The sequence below is a fragment of the Ovis aries genome, chromosome 18 (genome assembly GCF_016772045.2).
Source record: "Ovis aries strain OAR_USU_Benz2616 breed Rambouillet chromosome 18, ARS-UI_Ramb_v3.0, whole genome shotgun sequence".
Classification (NCBI taxonomy): domain Eukaryota; kingdom Metazoa; phylum Chordata; class Mammalia; order Artiodactyla; family Bovidae; genus Ovis; species Ovis aries.
In genome coordinates this window covers 40,911,614-40,936,650 of record NC_056071.1, presented here as the reverse complement: position 1 = coordinate 40,936,650, position 25,037 = coordinate 40,911,614, and the positions used below count along the sequence as shown (strand labels likewise).

Sequence of the window (25,037 nt, the reverse complement as noted above, 5' to 3'; positions counted from 1 at the left end):
TCATATTTTTGCTGCTATTGCAAATGATATTGATTTCAATTTCAATTTGATTATTAATTAATAGTACAAAAACACAACTTATATTAGTATATTGATCTTGTATCCTACAGTCTTCTTATATTCTTTGTTAGTTCTAGATATTTCAGGGGATTCTATAGCATTTTCTACATAGATGACCATAGAATTTATGAATATATTTGCTCCTTAATTTCTAAGCAGCATGTCTTTAATTTCTTTTTCTTGCTTTATTGCACTTGCTAAAATTTCCAATGCAATGGTGAACAGAAGTGGGTGAAAATGGACATACTTACCATGTTAGAAGAAAAGCATTCAGTGTTTTACCATTAAGTATGATGTCAGTTGTAAATTACTGTATATGCCCTTTATTAAGCTAAGGAAGCTCCTACTTTAGTCTTAGGATTCTGAGCTTATATCAGGAAGAAGGTTAGATTTTGGCAAATGCTTTTTCTGCACCCATTGGGATATAGTTTTCCTTTCTATTTGATTATGGTGAATTACATTGATCTTTGTCATATGTTAAGCTACTTGTGCATTTCTATAACTCACATGGTCGTAATGTGTTATCTACTTTATACATTGTTGATAATTTTATAAAATTTTAATATCTTTTCTATATTCATGAGAGATATCTTTGACTAATGTTGAGTTGGGAAGTATTTCTTCCTGTTCAATTTTCTGGAAGATTTTGCACAAAATAAGTACAATTTCTTACTTCTCTATTTGGGAGAATTTACCCATAAAGCTATCAAGGCCTGGAATTCTCTTTATAAGGACATTTTAAACTAATGGTCATGTAGCAGATATTCAGGTTGTGTATTTCATTTTGAGTAAATGTCGACAGTCTGCAACTTTTAAGGAATTTGTATATTTTATCTAAATAATTGAATTTGATGTTAGAAAACTATTCATAGCATTTCCTTTATATTCATTCAACATTAGTAGAATCTGAAGTGATTTCTCTTATTTCTGATAATGATATTTTTTTCTCCTCTGTCCCTGTTCAGTCTTCTAGATCTTTATTAGTTTCACTAATCTAAAATTTTTTTTCTCATAAACTTTTTTCTATTGTTTCTTCTGTTTTTAATTTCAGTGATTTCTCCTTGAAACTTTATTTTTCCATTCTTCTACTTTGTGTTTAATCTGCCCTTCTCTAGTTGCATAAGGTGAAAATTAAGGTTATTATTTTGGTGGCAAATTTTGGTTAGTACAAACTTTAATATTTTTTATTTTTATTCAGTTCAAAATAATCTCTAATTTCCCTTTTTCATTTTTCTTTGTTTCAGGATTTATATATAAGTTTGCATTTAGTTTCCAAATATTTCAGGATTTCTCCAATATATTTCTAATATTTATCTCTATACTAATTCCATTATAGCCCAAGAACAGGATATAATGAGGATTTTTTAAAATCGGAGACTTGTCCACAGCTCAGAAGAGAGTCAATTTTGGTAGATGTCCTATGTACACTTGAAAAGAGTGTATATTCTCCTATTATTGGATGGACTGTTTTAAATGTCAATTGGGTCAAATTGATTTATGGTATGATTCCAGTTTTTTATATTCTTACTGATTTTCCGTCTACTTGTGCTAACAATTATTGAGAAAAGTATTGGACTCTCTGCCCCAAACTGTGTATTCTTATCTTCTTGTAACTGTGTCAGTTTGGATTTATGAATTTGTAAGTTTTGTTCCTAGAGCACAAACATTTAGTAACGAATGGCATATTCTCTTGATTAATTAACATATTTATTAAGAAATATCCTCTTTATACCTTGTAATATTATTTGCTCCAAACTCTAATTGTTTTAATATTAATGTAGACACTCCAACTCTCTTTTAATTGTATTACATATGTATTTTTCCATCATTTTACTTTTAACTTGATTTTTCTTTATACTTAAAATAGAATCATATAGTTCAGTCTTGATTTTTTATGCAAAGTAGAAATTATTGCCTTTTAATTGAGGTCTTTAATTCATTTATATTTAACAAAAATATTGATGCAGTTGGTTCAATTTTTCATCAATTATATCTATTCTTCACTCCCAGTTTTCCTCTTTCTCTGCATTGTATGAGATTTTTTAAAATGATTTCCTTTCCTTTGTTGACCTATTTCTTATAGCGCCTTCTGTTTTTAAAGAGTCAGAGTATAAGAACCATACATACAAAAGTATAATTCTATTTCCTGGACTTGGTGATATTTTTGTTATATATTTTACTTCTACGTGTCTTATATTAATAAATCCCTTCAGTTCAGTTCAGTTCAGTCGCTCAGTCATGTCCAGCTCTTTGCAACCCCATGAATTGCCACATGCCAGGCCTCCCTGTCCTTCACCAATTCCCAGAGTTCATTTGCTTTCAACAACCTATTATCATTTAAAGCAATTTAAATAAGATGAAATAAATTTCATTTTAACCCACACAATAAATGTTTCCAGTGCTTTTTGTTTCTTTTTGTGACTCAGGTTTCTACTGATACCATTTTGTTTTTTCATGAAAGGATTTCCTTTAACATTTCTGGCAGTTCTGCTGATTGTTTTTTGATGATGATTTTTTTTTAAAGTTTTGATAGCTGAAAACTATTTTTGTCTTACTTTTAAAAGAGCATTTTCTGTGTGAAATTCTGAGTTATTTTCTTCCAATACTTTAAAAATGTTGTCCCACTGTCTTCTGACTTTAATTATTTCTGAAAAATGTATGCAAGAACTCTTTCTTCTTATGCTTCTGTATATAATGTATTCCCCATCCACCATGCCAGATACTTTGAAGATATTTTTCTTATCACTGTTGTAGTCTTTTTCAAGTTTCCTGGGCTTAAAGTTTGTTGACTTTCTGGATCTGTCGGTTTATAGTTTTCATCAAATTTGGAAAATTCTGGTCATTGTTTCTTCAAAAATTGTTTGCCCCTCTTTCCTTTTTTAAAAAAATTTTATTTATTTTAATTGGAGGCTAATTACTATACAATATTGTGGTGGTTTTTGCCATACATTGACATGAATCAGCCATGGGTGTACATGTGTCCCCCATCCAGAACCCCCTCCCACCTCCCTCCCTATCCCATCCCTCTGGGTTGTCCAAGTGCACCAGCTTTGAATGCCTTGTTTCATACATCGAACTTGGACTGATCATCTATTTCACATATGGTAATATACATATTTCAATGCTATTCTCTCAAATCATCCCACCCTTGCCTTTTCCCTCAGAGTCCAAAAGTCTGTTCTTTTCATCTGTGTCTCTTTTGCTGTCTCGCATATAAGGTCATTGTTACCATCTTTCTAAATTCCATATATATGTGTTAATATACTATATTGGTGTCTTTCTTTCTGATTTACTTAACTCTGTATAATAGACTCCAGTTTCATTCACCTCATTAGAACTGATTCAAGTGGGTTCTTTTTAATAGCTGAGTAATATTCTATTGTGTATATGTACCATAACTTTCTTATCCATTCATTTGCCAATGGACATCTAGGTTACTTCTATGTCCTAGATATTGTAAACAGTGCTGTGAAGAACATTGGGGTACACATTTCTCTTTCAATTCTGCTTTCCTTGATGTGTCTGCCCAGCAGTGGGATTGCTGTGTCATATGGCAGTTCCATTTCCAGTTTTTTTCTCCACACTGTTCTCCATAGTGGCTGTGAAAGTGAAGTTGCTTAGTCATGTCCGACTCTTTGCGACCCCATGGACTGTAGCCCACCAGGCTCCTCCATCCATGAGATTCTCCAGGCAAGAATACTGGAGTGGGTTGCCATTTCCTTCTCCAGGGGATCTTCCTGACCCAGAGATTGAACCCAGGTCTCCCAGATGGCAGGCAGATGCTTTAACCTCTGAGCCATCTGGGAAGCCCATACTAGTTTGCATTCCCACCAACAGTGTAAGTGGGTTCCCTTTTCTCCACACGTTCTCCAGCATTTATTGTTTGTAGACTTTTTGATAGCAGCCATTCTGACTGGCATGAGATGGTACCTGTTTGTGGTTTTGATTTGCATTTCTCTGATAATGAGTGACGTTGAGCATCTTTTCATGTGTTTGTTAGCCATCTGTATGTCTTCTTTGAGGAAATGTCTGTTTAGTTCTTTGGCCCATTTTTTGATTGGGTTGTTTATTTTTCTGGTATTACGCTGCATGAGCTGCTTGTATATTATAGAGATTCTTTGTCAGTTACTTCATTTGCTATTATTTTCTCCCATTCTGAAGGCTGCCTTTTCACCTTACTTATAGTTTCTTTCATTGTTCAAAAGCCTTTAAGTTTAACTAGGTCCCATTTGTTTATTTTTTCTTTTATTTCCATTACTCTGGGAGGTGGGTCATAGAGGATCCTGCTGTGATTTATGTCAGAGAGTGTTTTGCCTATGTTTTCCACTAGGAGTTTTATAGCTTCTGGTCTTACATTTAGATCTTTAATCCAATTTGAGTTTATGTTTGTATATGGTGTTAGAAAGTGTTCTAGTTTCATTTTTCTACAGGTGGTTGACCAGTTTTCCCAGCACCACTTGTTATAGAGATTGTCTTTTCTCCATTGTATATTCTTTCCCCCTCTGTCAAAGATAAGGTGTCCATAGGTGTGTGGATTTATCTCTGAGCCTTCTATTTTGTTCCATTGATCTATATTTCTGTCTTTGTGCCAGTACCATATTGTCTTGATGACTGTAGCTTTGTAGCATAGTCTGAAGTCAGGCAGGTTGATTCCTCCAGTTCCATTCTTCATTCTCAAGACTGCTTTGGCTATTCGAGGTTTTTTTTGTAATTCCATACAAATTGTGAAATTATTTGTTCTAGTTCTGTGAAAAATACCATTGGTAGCCTGATAAGGATTTCACTGAATCTATAGATTGTTTCTGGTAGTATATTCATCTTTACTATATTGATTCTTCCAATCCATGAACATGGTATATTTCTCCATCTGTGTATTAATTTTATATCCTGCAACTTTACTATATTCATTGATTAGCTCTAGTAATTTTCTGGTGGATACTTTAGGGTTTTCTATGTAGAGGATCATGTCATCTGCAAGCAGTGAGAGTTTTACTTCTTCTTTTCCAATCTGGATTCCTTTTATTTCTTTTTCTTCTCTGACTGCTGTGGCTAAAATTTCCAAAACTATGTTGAATAGTGGTGGTGAGAGTGGGCACCCTTGTCTTGTTCCTGACTTTAGGGGAAATGCTTTCAATTTTTCACCATTAAGGATAATGTTTGCTGTGAGTTTATCATATATGGCTTTTATTATGTTGAGTTATGTTTCTTCTATGCCTGCTTTCTGGAGAATTTTTATCATAAATGGGTGTTGAGTTTTGTCAAAGGCTTTCTCTGCATCTATTGAGATAATCATATGGTTTTTATCTCTCAATTTGTTACTGTGGTGTACCACATTGATTGATTTTGTGAATATTGAAGAATCCTTGCATCCCTGGGATAAATCCCACTTGGTTATGATGTATGATCTTTTAAAAATGCTGTTGGATTCTGTTTGCTAGAATTTTGTTGAGGATTTTTGCATCTACGTTCATCAGTGACATTCGTCTGTTTTCTTTTTTGGTGGCATCTTTTTTGGTTTTGGTATTAGAGTGATGGTGGTCTCATAGAATGAGTTTGGGAGTTTACCTTCCTCTGCAATTTTCTGGAAGAGTTTGAGTAGGATAGGTGTTAGCGTGTCTCTAAATTTTTTGTAGAATTCGCCTGTGAAACCATCTGGTCCTGGGCTTTTGTTTGCTGGAAGATTTTTTTAATTACAGTTTGGATTTCCATGCTTGTGATGAATCTGTTAAGATTTTCTATTTCATCCTGGTTCAGTTTTGGAAGGTTATACTTTTTTAAGAATCCATCCATTTTTTCCAAGTTGCTGATAGTAGTCTCTTATGATCCTTTGTATTTCTGTGTTGTCTGTTGCGATTTCTTCATTTTCCTTTATAATTTTGTTGATTTGATTCTTCTCCCTTTTTTTCCTGATGAATCTGGCTAATGGTTTGTCTATTTTATTTATCTTCTCAAAGAACCAGCTTTTAGTTGTGTTGATTTTTGCTATAGTCTCCTTTGTTTCTTTTTCATATATTTCTGCCCTAATTTTTATGATTTTTTTTTCCCTTCTACTCACCCTGGGGTTCTTCATTTCTTCTTTTTCTAGTTGCTTTAGGTGCAAAGTTAGGTTATTTATTTGATTTTTCTCTTGTTTCTTGAGGTAAGCTTGTATTACTATGAACCTTTTGCTTAGCACTGCTTTTACTGAATCCTATAGGTTGTCATTTTTTCATTTTCATTTGTTTCTATGCACATTTTGATTTCCTTTGATGTCTTCTGTGATTTGATGGTTATTCAGAAGAAGAAGTGTTCATAATTCAGAAGAAGAGTGTTGTTTAGCCTCCATATGTTTGTATTTTTAATATTTTTTCCTATAGTTGACATCTAATAATACCACATTGTGATCAGAAAAGATGCTTGAAATGATTTCAATTTTTTTGAATTTAATGATTCCATTAGATATATACTAATCTGCCTGAAGTTATCTCACAGCTCACTTACGCTATCTTTTTGGCTTTTTTCCTGTCTGTTTCATTTCTGACAGTTTCTGTTGTTATGTTTTCAGATTTATAAATTGCTGCTTGTGCAATGTCTAATTGATTGCTAGTACTATCCAGTGTATTTTTCATCTCAGTTATTATAGTTTTCATCTGTAGAAGTTTGATTTTAGACAGATATTTTCAATGTCTCTCCTTAATAAGCTCAATATATTTTCTAGTTCCTTGAACATATGGAATGCAAGTAAAATAACTTTTAATGTTCTTTATTAACTCTATAATTTGTCATTTCTGTATCTGCTTCTATTGATTGAATTTTTCTCCTCATTATCAAAGATATTTTACTTCTTCTTTGCATGCTGGTAGCTTTTTAAAAAGAATTTATTTATTTTTAATTGAAGGATAATTGCTTTACAATATTGGTTTGATTTCTGCCATATATCAATATGAAATAGCCATAGGAATAAACATGTATGCTGATAGTTTTTAACTGGATGGCAGATACTGCAAATTCTACCTTACTGGATGCTGGATACTCAGATGCCAAAAAGCATTCTTGAGTGTTGTACTTAGATATAGTTAAATTACTTTTAAAGAGTTTGATCTTTTCAGTTTTTTTCCCCCACTCTTTATTATTTATTTATTTATTTTTACTTTACAATACTGTATTGGTTTTGTTGGGCAAGACTTCCCAAGTGGCTCAGTGATAAAAAAAAAAAAAAACCCACCTGCCAATGCAGAAGACGCAGGTTTGATCACTGGGTCAGGAAGATCCCCTGGAGGAGAAAATGGCATCCTATTCCAGTATTCTTACTGGGAAAGAAGAGCTTAGTAGGCTACACTCCATGGGGTCACAAAGAGTAGGAAGAAACTGAGCATGTGCGTGTGCATACACACACAAACACACACACACACACACACACACACACACACAGCATTTAGTCTAATTTGCATTACAAATGCAAAACTGTTCTTAGTACTCTGTCACAGGCCCTGTGATTGATAAGGGTTTCTACTGTGACTGATAGGAAAAGGAACTATTCCCAGCTGTGTGTGAGCTTCAGGGATTGTTCCTTCTAATTTTTTCAAGGGGTTCCATCTCTGAAGACTTAAGAGGATCGCTCTGATAGCTCTAGAGCCATCTCTCTGTGCAGCTCTCTCCTCTCTGTTATATACCTGTAGCAACTGTAGCTGCCCTATCCTCATCGGACTCCCAGACCTGTCTTCTCAATCCAGGGAGAATGCAGGCTACGCAAGGATTTCTTCTATGTACACAGCGACCTGGAAATTCTCTCTAGGCAGAAATTTGAGTAACCAGAGTATCACTTCAATCATTTCACATCTCTTCACTGCCTGGTATTCAAGGTCTTGAAATTCTGGTTTCTGTCCAGTTTTTAAATTATTTCAGGTATAAGGGTACTGATCCTTTACCCTATCCTGGCTGGAAGTGGGAGACTGCCTATATCTTTTTAGAGGAAGAGGTCTATGGCTTCCATCAAGGAGTTATCAAGAATGAAGCACAAGCTGGAATCAAGATTGCCTGGAGAAATATCAATAACCTCAGATACACAGATCTCAGAATTAAAATTAAAAGACACTTTTAGAGGAACTAAAGTGCAAAGAAGAACTAAAGAGCCTCTTGATGAAAGTGAAAGAAGAGAGTGAAAAAGCTGGCCTAAAACTCAACATTCAGAAAACTAAGATCATGGCATCCGGTCTGATCAGTTCAGTTCAGTTGCTTAGTCATGTCTAACTCTTTGCAGCCCCATGAACTGCAGCATTCCAGGCCTCTCTGTCCATCACCTGGAGTTTACTCAAACTCCTGTCCATTGAGTTGGTGAAGCCATCCAACCATCTCATCCTCTGTCATCCCCTTCTCCTCTGCCTTCAATCTTTCCCAGCATCAAGGACTTTTCCAATGAGTCAGTTCTTTGCATCAGGTGGACAAAGTATTGGAGTTTCAGCTTCAACATCAGTCCTTCCAATGAACACCCAGGACTGATCTCCTTTAGGATGGACTGGTTAGATCTCCTTGCAGTCCAAGGAACTCTCAAGAGTCTTTTCCACCACCACAGTTCAAAAGCATCAGTTCTTCAGTGCTCAGCTTTCTTTATAGTCCAACTCTCACATCCATACATGACTACTGGAAAAACCATACCTTTGACTAAAGGGACCTTTGTTGGCAAAGTAATGTCTCTGCTTTTTAGTATGCTGTCCAGGTTAGTCAGAACTTTTCTTCCAAGGAGCAAGTGTCTTTTAATTTCATGGCTGCAGTCACTGTCTGCAGTGATTTTGGAGCCCCCAAAATTAAAGTCTGTCACTGTTTCCATTGTTTCCCCATCTATTTGCCATGAAGTGATGGGACCAGATGCCATGATCTTAGTTTTCTGAATGTTGACTTTTAAGCCAACATTTTTACTCTTCTCCTTTACTTTCATCAAAAGGTTCTTTAGTTCTTCTTCACTCTCTGCCATAAGGGTGGTGTCATCTGCATATCAAAGGTTATTGATATTTCTCCTGGCAATCTTGACTACAGCTTATGCTTCATACAGCCCAACATTTCTCATGATGTACTCTGCATATAAGTTAAACAAGCAGGGTGACAATATACTTGACATACTCCTTTCCTATTTGGAACCAGTCTGTTGTTCCATGTCCAGTTTTAACTGTTGCTTCCTAACCTGCCTATCAGTTTCTCAAGAGGTGAGGTCAGGTGGTGGTCAGGTGGTCTGGTATTCCCATCTCTTTCAGAATGTTCCACAGTTTATTGTGATTCACACAATCAAAGGCTTTGGCATAGTCAATAAAGCAGAAATAGATATTTTTCTGGAACACTCTTGCTTTTTAGATGATCCAACAAATGTTTTCAATTTGATCTCTGGTTTCTCTGCCTTTTATAAATCCAATTTGAACATCTGAAGTTCACAGTTCATGTATTGTTGAATCCTGGCTTAGAGAATTTTGAGCATTACATTGCTAGTGTGTGAGCTGAGTGCAATTGTGTGGTAGTTTGAGCATTCTTTGGCATTGCCTTTCTTTGGGACTGGAATGAAAACTGACCTTTTCCAGTCCCGTGGCCACTGCTGAGTTTTCCAAATTTGCTGGCATATTGAGTGCAGCACTTTCACAGCATCATCTTTAAGGATTTGAAATAACTCACCTGGAATTTCATCACTTCCACTAGCTTTGCTCGTACTGATGCTTCCTAAGGCCCACTTGACTTCACATTCCAGAATGTCTGGCTCTAGGTTGGTGATCACACCATCGTGATTATCTGGGCCATGAAGATCTTTTTGTATAGTTCTTCTGTGTATTCTTGCCACCTCTTAATATCTTCTGCTTCTGTTAGGTCCATACAAATTTGGACCATTATTGTACCCATCTTTGCATGAAATGTTCCCTTGGTATCTCTAATTTTCTTGAAGCTATCTCCAGACTTTTCCATTCTATTGTTTTCCTCTATTTCTTTGCACTGATCACTGAAGAAGGCTTTCTTATCTCTTTCCTTGCTATTCTTTGGAACTCTCATTCAAATGGCTATATCTTTCCTTTTCTCCTTTGTCTTTCACTTCTCCTCTATTCACAGCTATTTGTAAGGCCTCCTCAGACAGCCATTTTGCCTTTTTGCATTTATTTTTCTTGGAGATGGTCTTGATCCCTGCCTCCTATACAGTATCACAAACCTCCATCCATAGTTCTTCAGGCATTCTATCAGATCTAATCACTTTAATCAATTTCCATATAATCATAAGGGATTACCATATAATCATAAGGGATTTGCCAGTCCAGGTTCGATGCATGAGACAGGGTGCTCAGGGCTGGTGCGCTGGGATGACCCTGAGGGATGGGATGGGGAGAGAAGTGGGCGGGGGTTCAAGATGGGGAACACATGTACACCCATGGCTGATTCATGTCAATGTATGGCAAAACCACTACAATATTGTAAAGTAATTAGCCTCCAATTAAAATAAATAAGTTTAAAAATATAAAAAATTTAAAAAAAATTTAAAGGAAAAAAAATCATAAAGGATTTGATTCAGGTCATACCTGAATGGTCTAGTGGTTTTACCTACTTTCTTCAGTTTAACTCTGAATTTGGCAATAAGTTCATGATCTGAGCCACAGTCAGCTCCAAGTCTTGTTTTTGCTTACTGTATAGAGCTTCTCCATCTTTGGCTGCAAAGAATATAATCAATCTGATTTCGGTGTTGACCATCTGGTGATGTCCATGTGTAGAGTCTTCTCTTGTGTTGTTGGAAGAGGGTGTTTGCTATGACCAGTGTGTCCTCTTGGCAAAACTCTATTAGCCTTTGCCTTGCTTCATTCTGTACTCCAAGGCCAAATTCGCCTATTACTCCTACTCCTCCTATGACTTCCTACTTTTGCATTCCAGTCTCCTATAATGAAAAGGACGTCTTTTTTGGGTGTTGGTTCTAGAAGGTCTTGTAGTCTTCATAGAACCATTCAATGTCAGCTTCTTCAGGATAACTGGTCAGGGCATAAACTTGGATTACTGTCATACTGAATGGTTTGCCTTGGAAATGAACAGAAATTATTCTGTCATTTTTGAGATTGCATCCAAGTACTGCATTCCAGACTTTTTTGTTGACTATGATGGCTACTCCATTTCTTCTAAGGGATTCTTGCCCACAGTAGTAGACATAATGGTTGTCTGAGTTAAATTCACCCATTCCAGTCTATTTCAGTTTGCTGATTCCTAAAATGTCAATGTTCACTCTTGCCATCTCCTGTTTGACCACTTCCAATTTGCCTCAATTCATGGACCTAACATTCTAGGTTCCTATGCAATATTGCTCTTACAGCATCACTTCATGCCAAATAGATAGGGAAACAATGGAAACAGTGACAGACTTTATTTTGATGGGCTCCAAAATCACTGCAGACAGTGACTGCAGCCATGAAATTAAAAGACACTTGCTCCTTGGAAGAAAAGTTATGACTAACCTAGATAGCATACTAAAAAGCAGAAAGGTCCCTCTAGTCAAAGGTATGGTTTTTCCAGTAGTCATGTATGGATGTGAGAGTTGGACTATAAAGAAAGCTGAGCACTGAAGAACTGATGCTTTTGAACTGTGGTGGTGGAGAAGACTCTTGAGAGTTCCTTGGACTGCAAGGAGATCTAACCAGTCCATCCTAACGGAGATCAGTCCTGGGTGTTCATTGGAAGGACTGATGTTAAAGCTGAAACTCCAATACTTTGTCCACCTGATGCAAAGAACTGACTCATTGGAAAAGATCCTGATGCTGGGAAAGATTGAAGGCAGAGGAGAAGGGGACGACAGAGGATGAGATGGTTGGATGGCATCACTGACTTGATGGACCTGTCTTGAGTAAGCTCTGGGAGTTGATGTTGTACAGGGAAACCTGGCATGCCGTAATCCATGGGGTTGCAAAGAGTCAGGCACGACTGAGTGACTGAACTGAAGGAGTTATCTTCCCCTTGCTAAAGATTATTCTGACTGGATTTGTAAATTATTATAGATTATTCTGAGTAGATTTATACTGATATGGATTTGTATTGTTTTCATGGATTGTCTCATATATTTTAATTTGTATCTGTTGTAGGAAGTGAAATTCAAACTGTTCCAATAATAAAAATCTTAGTCCTCTATAATAAATACATCACAAATTCAGAACAATATTTTGGAAAATGGGATACTCTAAGGTAATACAGGCAGATGGTACTGTTGACCAAAATGTAAAGCCTTAATCATATAAAGAATTCAAAGCAACAAAATTCAAGCTTCTTTAGTTCATAAAGAAAAAAAGGAGGAGATGATAAATAAAAACATATGATTTAAATGAAAATTAGTATTACAGTATAAAAAGTATACACGGAGATTATTTTTATAAGTAACACAAAATAATCCAAAGTAAGTCTGTGAAAAGAGCTTGAATGTAGAAAGAACAAAGTGGAGTTGGTCAAATAATCATGTAATTTCACATCTCGATGATAAGTGAGAAAGATGCTTTTGAGTTTTGTCTGTTTTAACTCCCAGAATTTAATAAAAGATCTCTTGCTTTCTTCCAGTTAAAAAGAGAGAGAGAACTGTTTACCTAGTTAGGAGAATTAGAGAAGCTTACTTAATTGACATTTTTACTTTTATCTGAATTTTTCTGAATATTAAGGGAAGATTTTCCATATTTTGTCAATATTAACTCTAAACTTGAAGCCAGTAATTCTCTCAAGAGACCAAACATTATTGTTCTTTGTATATTTGCACTAACTACATATTTTCTGGAAAAGGAAGAGGTCTTGCTTACCTATCAATCTCTAACACTGATTATTATCGAGTATCACTTAGAGAAAATTCATTTGTTTAACAAATTCTAGAGTACCTGTTAAGTCCTACACGCTATGTGGGGTTTTTAGGAATGTAAAGGTGAGGAGAAATTGAAATGAGGCTGTTTTCTTCAGACTAGTGGAGAAGATCAACAGTAATTAAATTATCACACAAATAGAAGTGACATGAAAAATGAGGAGTACTGGACAGACGATTAGGTGACATCTCTTATACAAGCTATTTCCAAAGTGACTGATTAGGAAAATTCTACAATACAGAGACAGAGTTAGAGCCTCTAATTCTAAGTGCCAGAACCTAGCCTGCACTTTCAGAATGACTTCATTCAATACCTCACAGAGAATTTCCTTCAGAAATAACTTGAAAAGAGAATACCATGGGGGACTTCACATTATACCTTAGAACCTGGAAAAACTGACCCTACCTTCAAGAACAAAGGTTAAAAGTCATCTGCTTGGTGATCTCATGAAAGTGAAATACTCAAATAGGAACATCATACTCAAAGCCATTTTTTTGAGAATATGAACACTGAGACTTAATATAGTAACTCTAGACCAAATGCCAGAATGAAAGAAAATTATGAAATAGAAGAGTGTGTTCATTTATTTAGCAAATGTCTATTAAAATCTACTATATGCGGGTGTGTCCCAGACCCTGGAAATACAGCACTGAACGTTCCTGTGCACAGTAGAGGATGGCATAGGTGCAGCGACACAGGATGAAAAAGAAACAGACCACTTAGAGGCTTCTGAGTCTCTTCAAAGGCAGCCTCCACATGGGTGAAATACTTGTTTGCTCAACAAAGCAACCTGGACTCTTTACCCAACCAACAGAGATCAGAAAGAAGTCAGAAATAGTTCCAACATTTTGAGGTACATGGTATTCACTGCCTTGTTGACATTAGTGCCGCTTGCTACTCTTCTCTCCCTTTCTCGAGGGACTGTCCACTTGTTTAGCACAGAACGACCTTATTTGCTACCTCAGGATTCCAGAAAACCTACACATCCAGCATTCAACCTACAGAAAAGGGGAGATTTGGTCCACCTGTAATGTTTATCTACCTCTCTGTAGTAGCTTGAGCCTCTAAAAAGCAGCCAATATTTCAAAGCTAAAGCTTACCTATACCACAGAAGTAGGATAAAAATGTCCACAGCTAGTTTGCAGAGGTCCACTCCTGCATCCCTGATCATATGATTTCAAGTAAATCTCCAAATAAACAGTTCTGTCTCCTCCAAAGCAGCCTGAATGCTTCTCCAGGGGCAACTGGTTTTTATGTAAACTTTATTATGGTCACTACTATGCTTAGATGTTTCAAACTATAGATAAAAAATAACCTCTTTTACAAAAAAAGGAAGAAAGAAAAGAAAGAACTCTAACTAAATAGCTTCACAACAGACAGGTCATTTTAAGAAAAGACATCCAATTATATAGAATCTGATTGCTGGTAATAATCTGGACGTCTTAAGAAATTTAGCAACTTCAGCACAAAACAATTGAAGTGAACTATTAATGATAAAATCATCCCCTAGATTCAACGTAACTACAGTTGCAAAAAGAGTGAGAAGGCTTACTGATTCACTGTCTCTCCTGCTCCCAGTTTCCAATGACAAACACACCAGATAGCAAATATTAAGGCTTTGTTAAAATTAGAATTCATAGGAGAAGACTATTTTTCAGTGGCAACATTTGATTCAGTGGCAATATTTGATTTTTCAATTTTGAATCTTGGACTCTCTGAAAACATAGAACTGATGATATAAATACACAAGAAAAAATTTCCATTGTATCTATATATGTATGTATCTGTGTATTTCACTTATGTAAGTCAAACATGAGAATTAGGCCTTGAACTAACAGACATTAACTTCAAGGTCCTTTGGGGAATGCAATCTTTTCATCTATAAATCCTTTCCCTTAAGGATATGAAGGTTTTCTGGATAAGTGTGTATTCCATATTATAATAAAACAACTCTAGTTATATATTTTTTCTTCATCTAGCAATAGCCTGAGTTTACAGTCAATTTGGAAAATTCTAAAAGCAGTCCATACCTCTGCCTTGAGCACTGCATTAAAACTCTCAGAGGAAACTTGCTAGTTCTCAGCAACGCATCTCTATTTGAAGGAGCTCTAAGCAGGAACAATGGAGACTGTTTTACACATGGACAGTGTGAATTCCTATCATGGAAAGAAAAGGCAAGTGGCATACTTTACTTCACTGCCTTCTCTGTAGAGCATACACACAGCTCTGTAAGCTCTGAGAGTGGTAAGCTGTCTCCTAGCAAAACCTTCATGGTGTATTGTATGATTAGCAATGTTGTTGGTGAAGGAATGATTGAAAGAATTTATGGCTTAGTTTGGTAAAGTTAAGTGAAGTCTCCATATGATTTCTCTAAAAGACAATGAGACTAAAATTCATCTTACTAGTAGGCAAATGAATTTCTGTGTTATGATAAATGGAGTTTCTTTTAGAGGTTGGAGATAACTATTCCTTTAGTTAGCAAAACCACTGTTAAGAGGAACATATTTTCCAAGTCCTGAAAGAATGTTTTTCTGAGAAAAATGAGAGAGCATCATGATTTAAAAAAGAAACTATCACTCACAGATTCCTTTCCCATCTTCTTTTGCAGCCGTGTTTGCCACTGGACAGCTTGCATGACAATGGCTTCCCACCGTCTTTCAAGATTCACAATGATCAGCTGCATGGGCTGGTGGTCTGCGTTCAGGTTGCAGGTCTCCCGGTCATCCAGAAGATGTTGGCATAAACGCAGGATGGAGGCCACTCCGCGACGTCGCTGCTTGATTTCACGACAGAGGGACTGCAATGCAAAGAGGGACCGCTCCATGAGCATTTACAGGACAGAGTTCCCTTAAACATACAACATCCTCTTCCACCATAATTTTAAATTGTAGGGATATGCTCAACCACAAATAAATGGGATAATAAGGCCTCTGGGGTTACTTTTGGATTGTATATCTTCTACCTAAGTGATTTTTGCTTCATCTCATTCTTCTCCTCCTCTCCTCCTCTTTTTAAACTTATTTCTACATCTAAAATGTTGGGTCCGTCTTTGATGCCTAGGTGATTACCTTGATGAAATAAATCATTTAGGTCATATGAATGCCAAACAGATTGCCATGCTTTGCTTCAAGGTCATAGAAAACACAAAAGACAGAAAAGTCCTCCAAAATAAATGAGATATTTCCAAATTTTCTCCTAGATTCTCTGCAGCTAAAAGTTTACTTTTCTACAGACTGGAAATAAGTTAAATAAGATTGCAAAAAAACTGATATATAACAGCTAGTATTTGAAAAAATATGGTAAGCAACATTTCTCTTCCAAAACTTGATTAACAAAGCAATAATGTTTTGAAAACAGAAATTAGGATACAGGATGGTTATTGCATTATTTGTTAGTTGCTGTGTTTCTTATAATAGACATTCACACTATTTAAGAAGGATATGCATGCATCAAAATAACATTTTGCCCCCAGAAGCATTTGTATTACTGCAGTGACCCTAAGCTGAATGATTCAAGCAAAATAGTGGGCAAACATGTCTTAAAATATTGTATCTTTTCTTTGCCTACGGATAGTGTGTAAGTGATATTCTAATTCAAAGCCTTCAGGAGAAATGATGATTATATCCACAAACATCACTGAATTACTAATCTCCCTCTACCGCTACAATTGGACTGTTCTAACAGTTAACAGATTGCTTATTAATCAACAAGGGTAAACAAGACAATGCAATTTAATTCAGCGCTAGAGTTTTAATGCCTGAAAGTATTTGTGCTTAAAATGTTAATCTAGATAAGGCTTCATTAGAAGAAGTCTTAAAATGATTAAGTGCGGTTCACTGAAATGTGCACAGAGTGGTAGTAGATCAGCAGGTGGACGTTTCATACAGATGTTCCATTTATTGATATAATACATGCTATAGCCATTTAAACGACCCTAACTCAGTAATAGCTGGAATTCTATTATTTCTGTAATGAGAGAACCCTGTACCTTTAATATTTCTGAATTTTAAATAAGGAGAATGACAAATTCCCACACCTCTATTTATAGCAAAATATGACCAGGAATTTTATTATCCAATTTATACCAGTACAGCATTTTCAGTTATGTTTCTTGAACTTAGCCTTATTTATTTTCCTAGGGTTCATTACTATTTTCCTTATATAACTGCTGATAGAACCACCAGGTCTGACAAATTTCTTTACTGACACTATTCATTAGCTCAATGCTGAGTGGAGAGAAACTCCTACACAATCAAAGATAAAACTTAAAGAGTCTACCAAAGCAACAGGCATTGTTTCCATCTCCTCCTCCAATTCTGCTGACTTTCTCTTTTACATGCTTTCTCTCCTTCCCTCTATTTCCTTCTCTCTCTCACACATATACCCACATACCCTTCAATTTGCTCTCTTGCTCTAAAACAACTGTTGAGCCAGTCAAACTATTAAGTCCACTTAATATCTGTCAATTTTTTGCCCAAAGTTCAACACTTCAAGATGACATAATAATATAGCCAACTGGGATTGCTTCAAAAGAGTTCTATGAATATATATATAGAAGATTTTACTTTTTGTTTGTGCTTGTCATTAATTTGTTAAAAAAAGGGCGGGGGCTAGAAAATCAAAAGAGATGTTCCATGCTGCCAAATTGGATCTTGCAAAATTCTCTTTTAAGTTGCCTAAAATAATAACTGCATTTCTACAGCCAACAAAGAGTCCTGATGTTTCTTAGCTGAATGAGAATTTGCCAGGGATGGCAATAAAGGTATGTGTGGTGTTAGTCAGCACAGCCGCATTAGGTGATATTTACAAAGCAGCCCAAACAGGCTTTATTCATCTCACAGGTGTTTTCAGAGTTCTGAAACAGACATGTGAGGTGGCTAAGGGAAATTTTCACAACGCTGATTAGCCATAACTTTTAATATGAATCTAGAATGTATCCAGTATTTAAGTATCCAGATGATCCTCACTCTACATCTGAACCCCAGTCAGCTGATGGGTTTTAAACCATGTGTTAGGTGTTCTTAAAAATTGTTGACACTTAATATCAGATTTTTATGTCTCCATAATTCTGCAAATTTAAAAAATTTAAATATCCAAAGAACTCAGTGTATATTCTATATTAATAATTTCTCCTGTATGCACACTTTAGAAATAACACTACTTTAAAGAGGAGAGAGAGGAACACTGAGAATTTTACATGGAAACATATTTTTCAGTAATTTTTTACATCTAAGAGATATAATTGATAAAATTACATTCTTTTTACACAAATGTGTTTCCATCTCAACCATTAAAATATACATATTTATTTATAATCACAAACACATACTAGATAAAATCAGTGCATTTGCTGGCAATGTTTCATAGAATCAGTAGAGTTCACATTATTTCTATGATAAACTGTGTATAGAGAAATGTTAAATATAACTACATAGGAACAAAATGATTATTATAACTATCTTTGGCTTACATTTTTAGAGAAAAGCACTTTTAAACAGAAACCCAAGCTAAGCAATCTAAGTAAGTCTCAGAAACAAGATGAACTCATCCCTGCCTCCAGACCTCCTCAAATGTGTATTGTACCTTGCATCTGCTAGGCATTATTTCAGGCATGGAGGCATCAAAAAAAGAGCAGGTTACTGTTCCCACTCTCAAGAACCGGAAGTCTACTGGAAATGGACTAAACAAATAAGTATGGTACCAAGAATGATACAGAGAGGTAAGTGCTAACAGAAGTTTGTGCAGGTTGCTATCAGAGGAGCCATGAAATCAGGAAAACAATGTGAGCCAGACTGTCCAAGTCGGGTAGTTGAGGTTACAAGGACAGAAGGTCCAGTAGCAAGTAGTCTGGGACACTAGGAGTACCAGGCATGTTGGAGAAAAGAGAGAATGGAGCCCCTGGAAAAGGAAGTAAAGAACGGAAAATTCTGGAAGGTTTTGTTACACATACACATGTATCTATTATTTTTGAAACTTTCTCCCATTTAGGTTGTTACATAATATTGAGCAAAGTTCCCTGTGTTATATAGTAAGCCCATGTTGGTCATCCATTCTAAATATCACAGTGTGTACATACATGTCAGTCGCAAACTCCTTAAGTATCCCTTCCCCCCACCTTCCTTTCCTAGTAACCATGAGTTTGTTCTCTAAGTCTGGAAGTCTTTTTGCTGTACACCTGAAACTAACACAACACTGTTAATCAATTATATTTATAATCCAGTATAAAAAGTTATAAGTTCTAGAGAAGATATGGAGAAAAGGAAACCCTCCTACATTGTTGGTGGGAATGTAAACTGGTGCAGGAACTGTGGAAAACAGTGTGGAAGTTCACCAAAAACCTAAAAATAGAATTAACATATGATCCAAAAATACCACTCCTGGGCACATATGCAGACAAACTCTAATCCAAAAGGGCACATGCCTCCCTAGGTTCATGCATGCATGCGTGCTAAGTCACTTCAGTCGTGTCCAACTCTTTGCAATCCTATGGAGGGTAGCTCGCCAGTCTCCTGTTGATGGGATTCTCCAGGCAAGAATATGGGAGTGGGTTGCCATTCCCTTCCCTAGGGGATCTTCCTGATCCAGGGATTGAACTCACATCTCCTGCTCTGCATTGTAAGTGGATTCTTTACTACTGACCCACCAGAGAAGCCCTAGGTTCTACTCACAATAGCCAAGACATGGAAACAATCTAAATGTCCATTGACAGATGAATGGAAAAAATGATGTGGTACATATCTACAGTGGAATATTATTCAGTCATAAAAAATAATGAAATAATGTCCTTTGCAGTAACATGGATACAACCAGAGATTATCATACTAAGTGACATAAGTCAGAAAGAGAAAGACAAATATAATTATTTGTCTATTTCACTTATAGATAAGTGAAATATTTATTTCACTGATATGTGGAATCTAAAATATGACATAAATGAACCTATCTATGAAATAGACTCATAGACATAGGGAACAGATTGGTGGCTGCCAAGGGGAGGGATAGAGGGGGAGGTTATGGTTAGCAGATTTAAGTTATTATACATGGAATGGATAAACAACAGTTATACTACATAGCACAGAGAACTATATTCAGTATCCTATGTTAAACCATAATGGAAAATAATATTTTTAAAAGATGTATATATATGTATATATATACACATAAATATATAACTGAATCACTTTGCTATACAGCAGATTAATGCAATATTATAAATCAACTATACTTTAAAGTTTATCATTTTAATTTACAAAAAGAAAAATTTGGAAGATTTTTCATTATCGCCAGGTTTGAAGCATTGTCCTTGATATCCAATGAGATCATGCTGGTTCCTAAGCATAATCATATTACCTTCTCAGAGAAGTAGAAAGGGAAGAAGTGGGAAAGAGAATGTAAATATAAAGAAGGAGAATAATCGAAATGTCTAAGAGAAACAGATTCCAAACGCCTTTATATTTAGCTATCATTATTATTTGGTAATCTTTAGTCATTTTTTTCCTAAAGAGCTACCTTTGTTAGTATGGAGGTCATTGTCTTAGTATCACTTCAGAATCTTATTGTTGGAATATAGTTTGGTGTGATACTTTTAAGTCTCTAATGACCTACTTTATTTGCTTATTTTACATTTCCATTCAGTTTCTTCATGTTACTTTAAAAGTGGATTTGCTATCAAAGTTGAGAAGCACATAAGCAAAAATCAAAATTCCTAAGTTGTTTTTTCCTTTACAGTTCACCAACCCTTTAAACATATCTTCTTGGACATGTTACAAGAGCGCTGTCAACAAATTGAAGGTATTTGTTTTACACTTACAAACTTGCAATATGATTTTCAATCCACTAATGGTGGTACAAAGGGGTGTTTCGGTTTATCTGGGGATTTTCTCCTCTCCTGACCTGCTCTATGAGTTTCTTTGATAGCTGAAACTACTCATATTATGGAGCCAAGTGTGATGTTGGTGTAGTTTTATTAACTGAAATAATAAATCAATTATTTTTTAAATTGTTATTGAATGGCTAAAAAAATTAATGAATCAATCAATGAATATATCTTTTCAGCCAGTGATAACTTTATATTATTCATATTTGCTTGATAATCTCCAGAATTTTAATATATTAAGAATGCTAATTGTTTGAATACTATATTTTGGGATTTTATACCTTTTGGTTATTTTTGTCAACTAAGTAATTTACCAACTAATGACTAACATGTTTGGCATTGAGCTAAATTAAATAGAAGCTTTGTTCTGAGAGAGTTTACATAGTAATAAAAACCTTGATGACTGTTTGGCACGTACAAGGCATCATACTGTTAATGCCTATAGCCAACGTATGAGAAGAATGTACAGCAGATGCAAAAAATGAGAGGCTATGATGGTACCTCTGCTGCTGCTGCTGCTAAGTCGCTTCAGTCGTGTCCAACTCTGTGCGACCCCAGAGACAGCAGCCCACCAAGGCTCCCCCATCCCTGGGATTCTCCAGGCAAGAACACTGGAGTGGGTTGCCATTTCCTTCTCCAATGCGTGAAAGTGAAAAGTGAAAATGAAGTCGCTCAGTCGTGTCCAACTCTTCGCAACCCCATGGACTGTAGCCTACCAGGCTCCTCCGTCCATGGGATTTTCCAGGCAAGAGTACTGGAGTGGGGTGCCATTGCCTTCTCCGATGGTACCTCTATGATTCTCCAAAAGATGCTTTTGGCTTGTTGGTTTGGAATCATCATTTGGAGGCAAGTTGGGAAAGATCACATGAATGATACTTCTTGTAGAAGTAAACATTTATTGGGTGTCATGTGTCAAACACCATACTTTTCATTACAGGATTGGTACTGGTGGATAAGAGGCCAATAATATGATGTGGTACCTGATCTTAAGGGCTCGTAAACTGGCTGTAAAGAGAAGACTCTTGGCTACTCACAATAAGAGATATTAATGCAACACAAACGTTTTTGATAAGACCTAACCCATCAAGATATTGTAGGTTTTTAAGTGAGGTAAGTGAGGTAAATGTACCTTGTGAACAGTGACGCTGTGACCCAAAAGTAACATGGAGTTGATATACATACTAAATTATGGGCACTGGCTTTGAAGATGAGAAAGATCATTACCAGCTAAAGTAGATAGTTGCTAGGTTTCTCCTCTTGGTAGTATTTTCTTAGTTATTTTTCACTAATTTCCAATACTAATGACAAATCTTTTGTATATTTCTGTATGCTATGCATTTTCTTAGGTATTTCATATGTATCAACTCATTTAATTCTCAAAATAGCACTCTGAGATCACATGAATGATATCGGCTTCTTGAAGAGGGTCTGAGACATACGTTACTGTCATCTACCTATTTTATAAATGAGATGATGGAGACACGAAGAGGTTAAGTATCTGACCAGTGATGACACAGTTAAAAAGTAGCAAATGATTTTAACCCATGCAGTCTAAATCAAGAGCCAATCCATGAAACTATGCCACACTGCCTTTCATAAGAGAGCTGAAGAAGCTTGCAAAATTTTGACATTTTCAGACCATCTCTGCCCCTGAGTCCTAATTAGAAGTGGTTGCAGCCATAAACTTACTGCCGATGAGAGGACCAACATCTTGGTTCATATACCTGTCAGGGGTTTATCTTATACCCATTCCTAATCCTGCAAATACAGTAAGAATCAGTAAACTATACAATTCTTAAGCCCAGGGAAGTTAAATAGCAGAGGTGGAAAAATACAAATTAATTCATTGAACAAATATTTAATAAACACATATTATGATGGGCACTGTTCTCAGTGGTTGAGATACATCAGTGAACAAAACATAGTCAAAACGTTCTGCCCTCAAGAACCTCATATTTTAGCAGACAGTGGGAGCTAATCTCTTTTCTGAGAAAAAGATGTAAATTATATAAATAATAAAGAAGAGATTTAACAAAAGTGACAAACATTCATTAGGCAAACGATTAGCAAAGTTTCCAGCAAGGGGTCAGGAGATATTTTGGTCCTGACAGCTCCATTCTTGAGACAATTATGTGCTTAACTATACCTACTGTATAATGTATGCTGCAAATAAGAATTTCCAACCTAGAATTGTAAAGGAGTAATTTTTCAAAACAGAAAAAAAACACCCCAAGTGAGGTATGAATGATGACTTGAATATTCAAAGAAAATATGGACAAAAGACATCTTCATATTTTAACTGATTTCGAACTTAAAAGATATCAGCCAATACAGGAACTCAGCTCAGTCACAAACTCTGGGACTTGATCTATATTGAAGCTAAATATTCTATAAGCATGCAGTGAAGTGCAAAAAATAGCAATTGAAAAATGACATGATTAAATGGCACGACATGCAATCATTTGCTCTCAATTATATCAATGTATCTTCTTCATTTCTAGGAGTCAGGCAGAAATATTGTTTTTTAAATGCCTCTATTAAATTGGTCACCAATAATAAAATAGATGAGAGTCCTAATAAGCTCATTTACATACCATACATCATACACTACAAAACTATTCTCTCCAAACAGTTTTACTCACAGATTTGTCTCCTGGTTGTCATGCGTCTTTGCTACATTAGCAGATTTTAAAAGCATAATACTGCCTTCAGGACCATTTGTAGAAAAACATTTGTGAAACTTTTCCAGTTAACCCTTGGCTGGGTCCTTATTGCTAATTATGGAAAAGGTATTGATATAATATCTTGGCTGTCACATTTTATTATGATGACAGTAGAGGCAGAATCTAGGTCTGACATTTTGGAAATACCATCTAATTGCAAGTCAGAAACAGAGAATGACAGTTTTAAGTAGATTAGAAGTTCTTGCAAAATAACAAACTGGTTTATTTAATGTAAAAGCTAGATTTTTAAAATAGCATTAAAGCCCCCTGAATTGATTCACCAAGCACATCTCTATCAGCTCCTTGAAGAGGGTCTGGGATGTGTGCCAAAATAGTTTTAAAATTGCACATGACAGTATAAGTCTAGATTCTAATGCTAAATGATTTCTTTTCGTCATTTGAAATCAAAGTATTTTCAGTGAACACTTTCATTTGTAAGAAAAACCATCTCGCCTCTGTTCATCTAGGCTTCAGATAAGTGAAATGCCATCTTTACCCCCATGGCCTAATTAGCCTGACCTTTGACCTAGAAAAAGATCTTGTTCTTGTAATCTAGAATCCTCACCAATCAAGATGAATCATTAAGGGCCACCATGACTATTACTACTAAAATTTCTTAGACACCCTTTGGTGAATGGTGTCATCGAAGGAAAAACCATTCTTTTAACACACTCATATTTATGTTTTAATGTTTTATACCTTCATCTGTTTAAAAAATATTAATTCTATTTGGAAAGGAGTATTTCTATTTCTCTCAGCTACTTTTTAACTGTGGACCAAACTTAATAAGCATTCTAAAAAAGAAGACTGTTATTCCATGAAAGCTATTGCTAGCCCTGTCTGGCATTCTTTAATTTCTTTGTGACTTACCCTAAACTGTGTTAAGTACTTTAAAATATGTTTGTTTTTAAGAATCAAGCTCAGTGGTCATGTGCTTAGTTCATATTCACACGTAATTAGTAATATGTTATATACTTACTTTTCTAAATTAAAAATACTATTAAAATTCTAGACATATAGCACAATATGAAGATTAAGTTACTCTAAAGAAAACTGTAATAGCTTACGGATTGCTTGTGTCATTACTGAAATGCTGGTATCTATTACAGAGTCCCTCTGGAATAAAGAATGCACTTTTGGCAATAATCTCCTAAAAACATGTCTGTTATTGTTAAGATGCTAAACTAGTTGCAATTATAGAAAGGTAACTTCTAGCAATAAGAGGGAAGGGGTGCTGGATATAAATGCAACTTAGCCATTATACTATAAATACCTTTTCTGAAAATCCTACAGTCACTCTTTTCATAAGTAGATAAGGCATTAATTGCCATTTATTTTTACATTATTATATTTTGAAATCTTTTTACAATGCCCACTGTGCTTTTTATCTCTTACTGATTCCATGGGAAGTATTTTAAAATAATTCTGGAGAACAGATGAAGGTGATTTTCTTCTTGGGTTATTTATGGATCCCAACTATCTGAACTCATCTGTGAGCTCAGGTAAAAGAAGAATTATCATAAAAAAACCACACCTGGAGAATGAAGCACCATTCAGAAG

At 35.6% G+C, this 25,037-nt stretch overlaps 1 protein-coding gene across 3 annotated transcripts in view; it reads right to left on the bottom strand.

Annotated features, from left to right (window-relative positions):
• AKAP6 (A-kinase anchoring protein 6) overlaps positions 1-25,037 on the bottom strand; it is a 501,319-nt gene that overhangs the window by 40,419 nt on the left and 435,863 nt on the right. For all 3 annotated transcript variants that reach the window (XM_042235676.2, XM_060401786.1, XM_060401787.1), the window contains one exon: positions 15,460-15,675. In XM_042235676.2, coding sequence (XP_042091610.1) covers positions 15,460-15,675 — 216 coding nt within the window. The remainder of the gene's footprint in view (positions 1-15,459; positions 15,676-25,037) is intronic.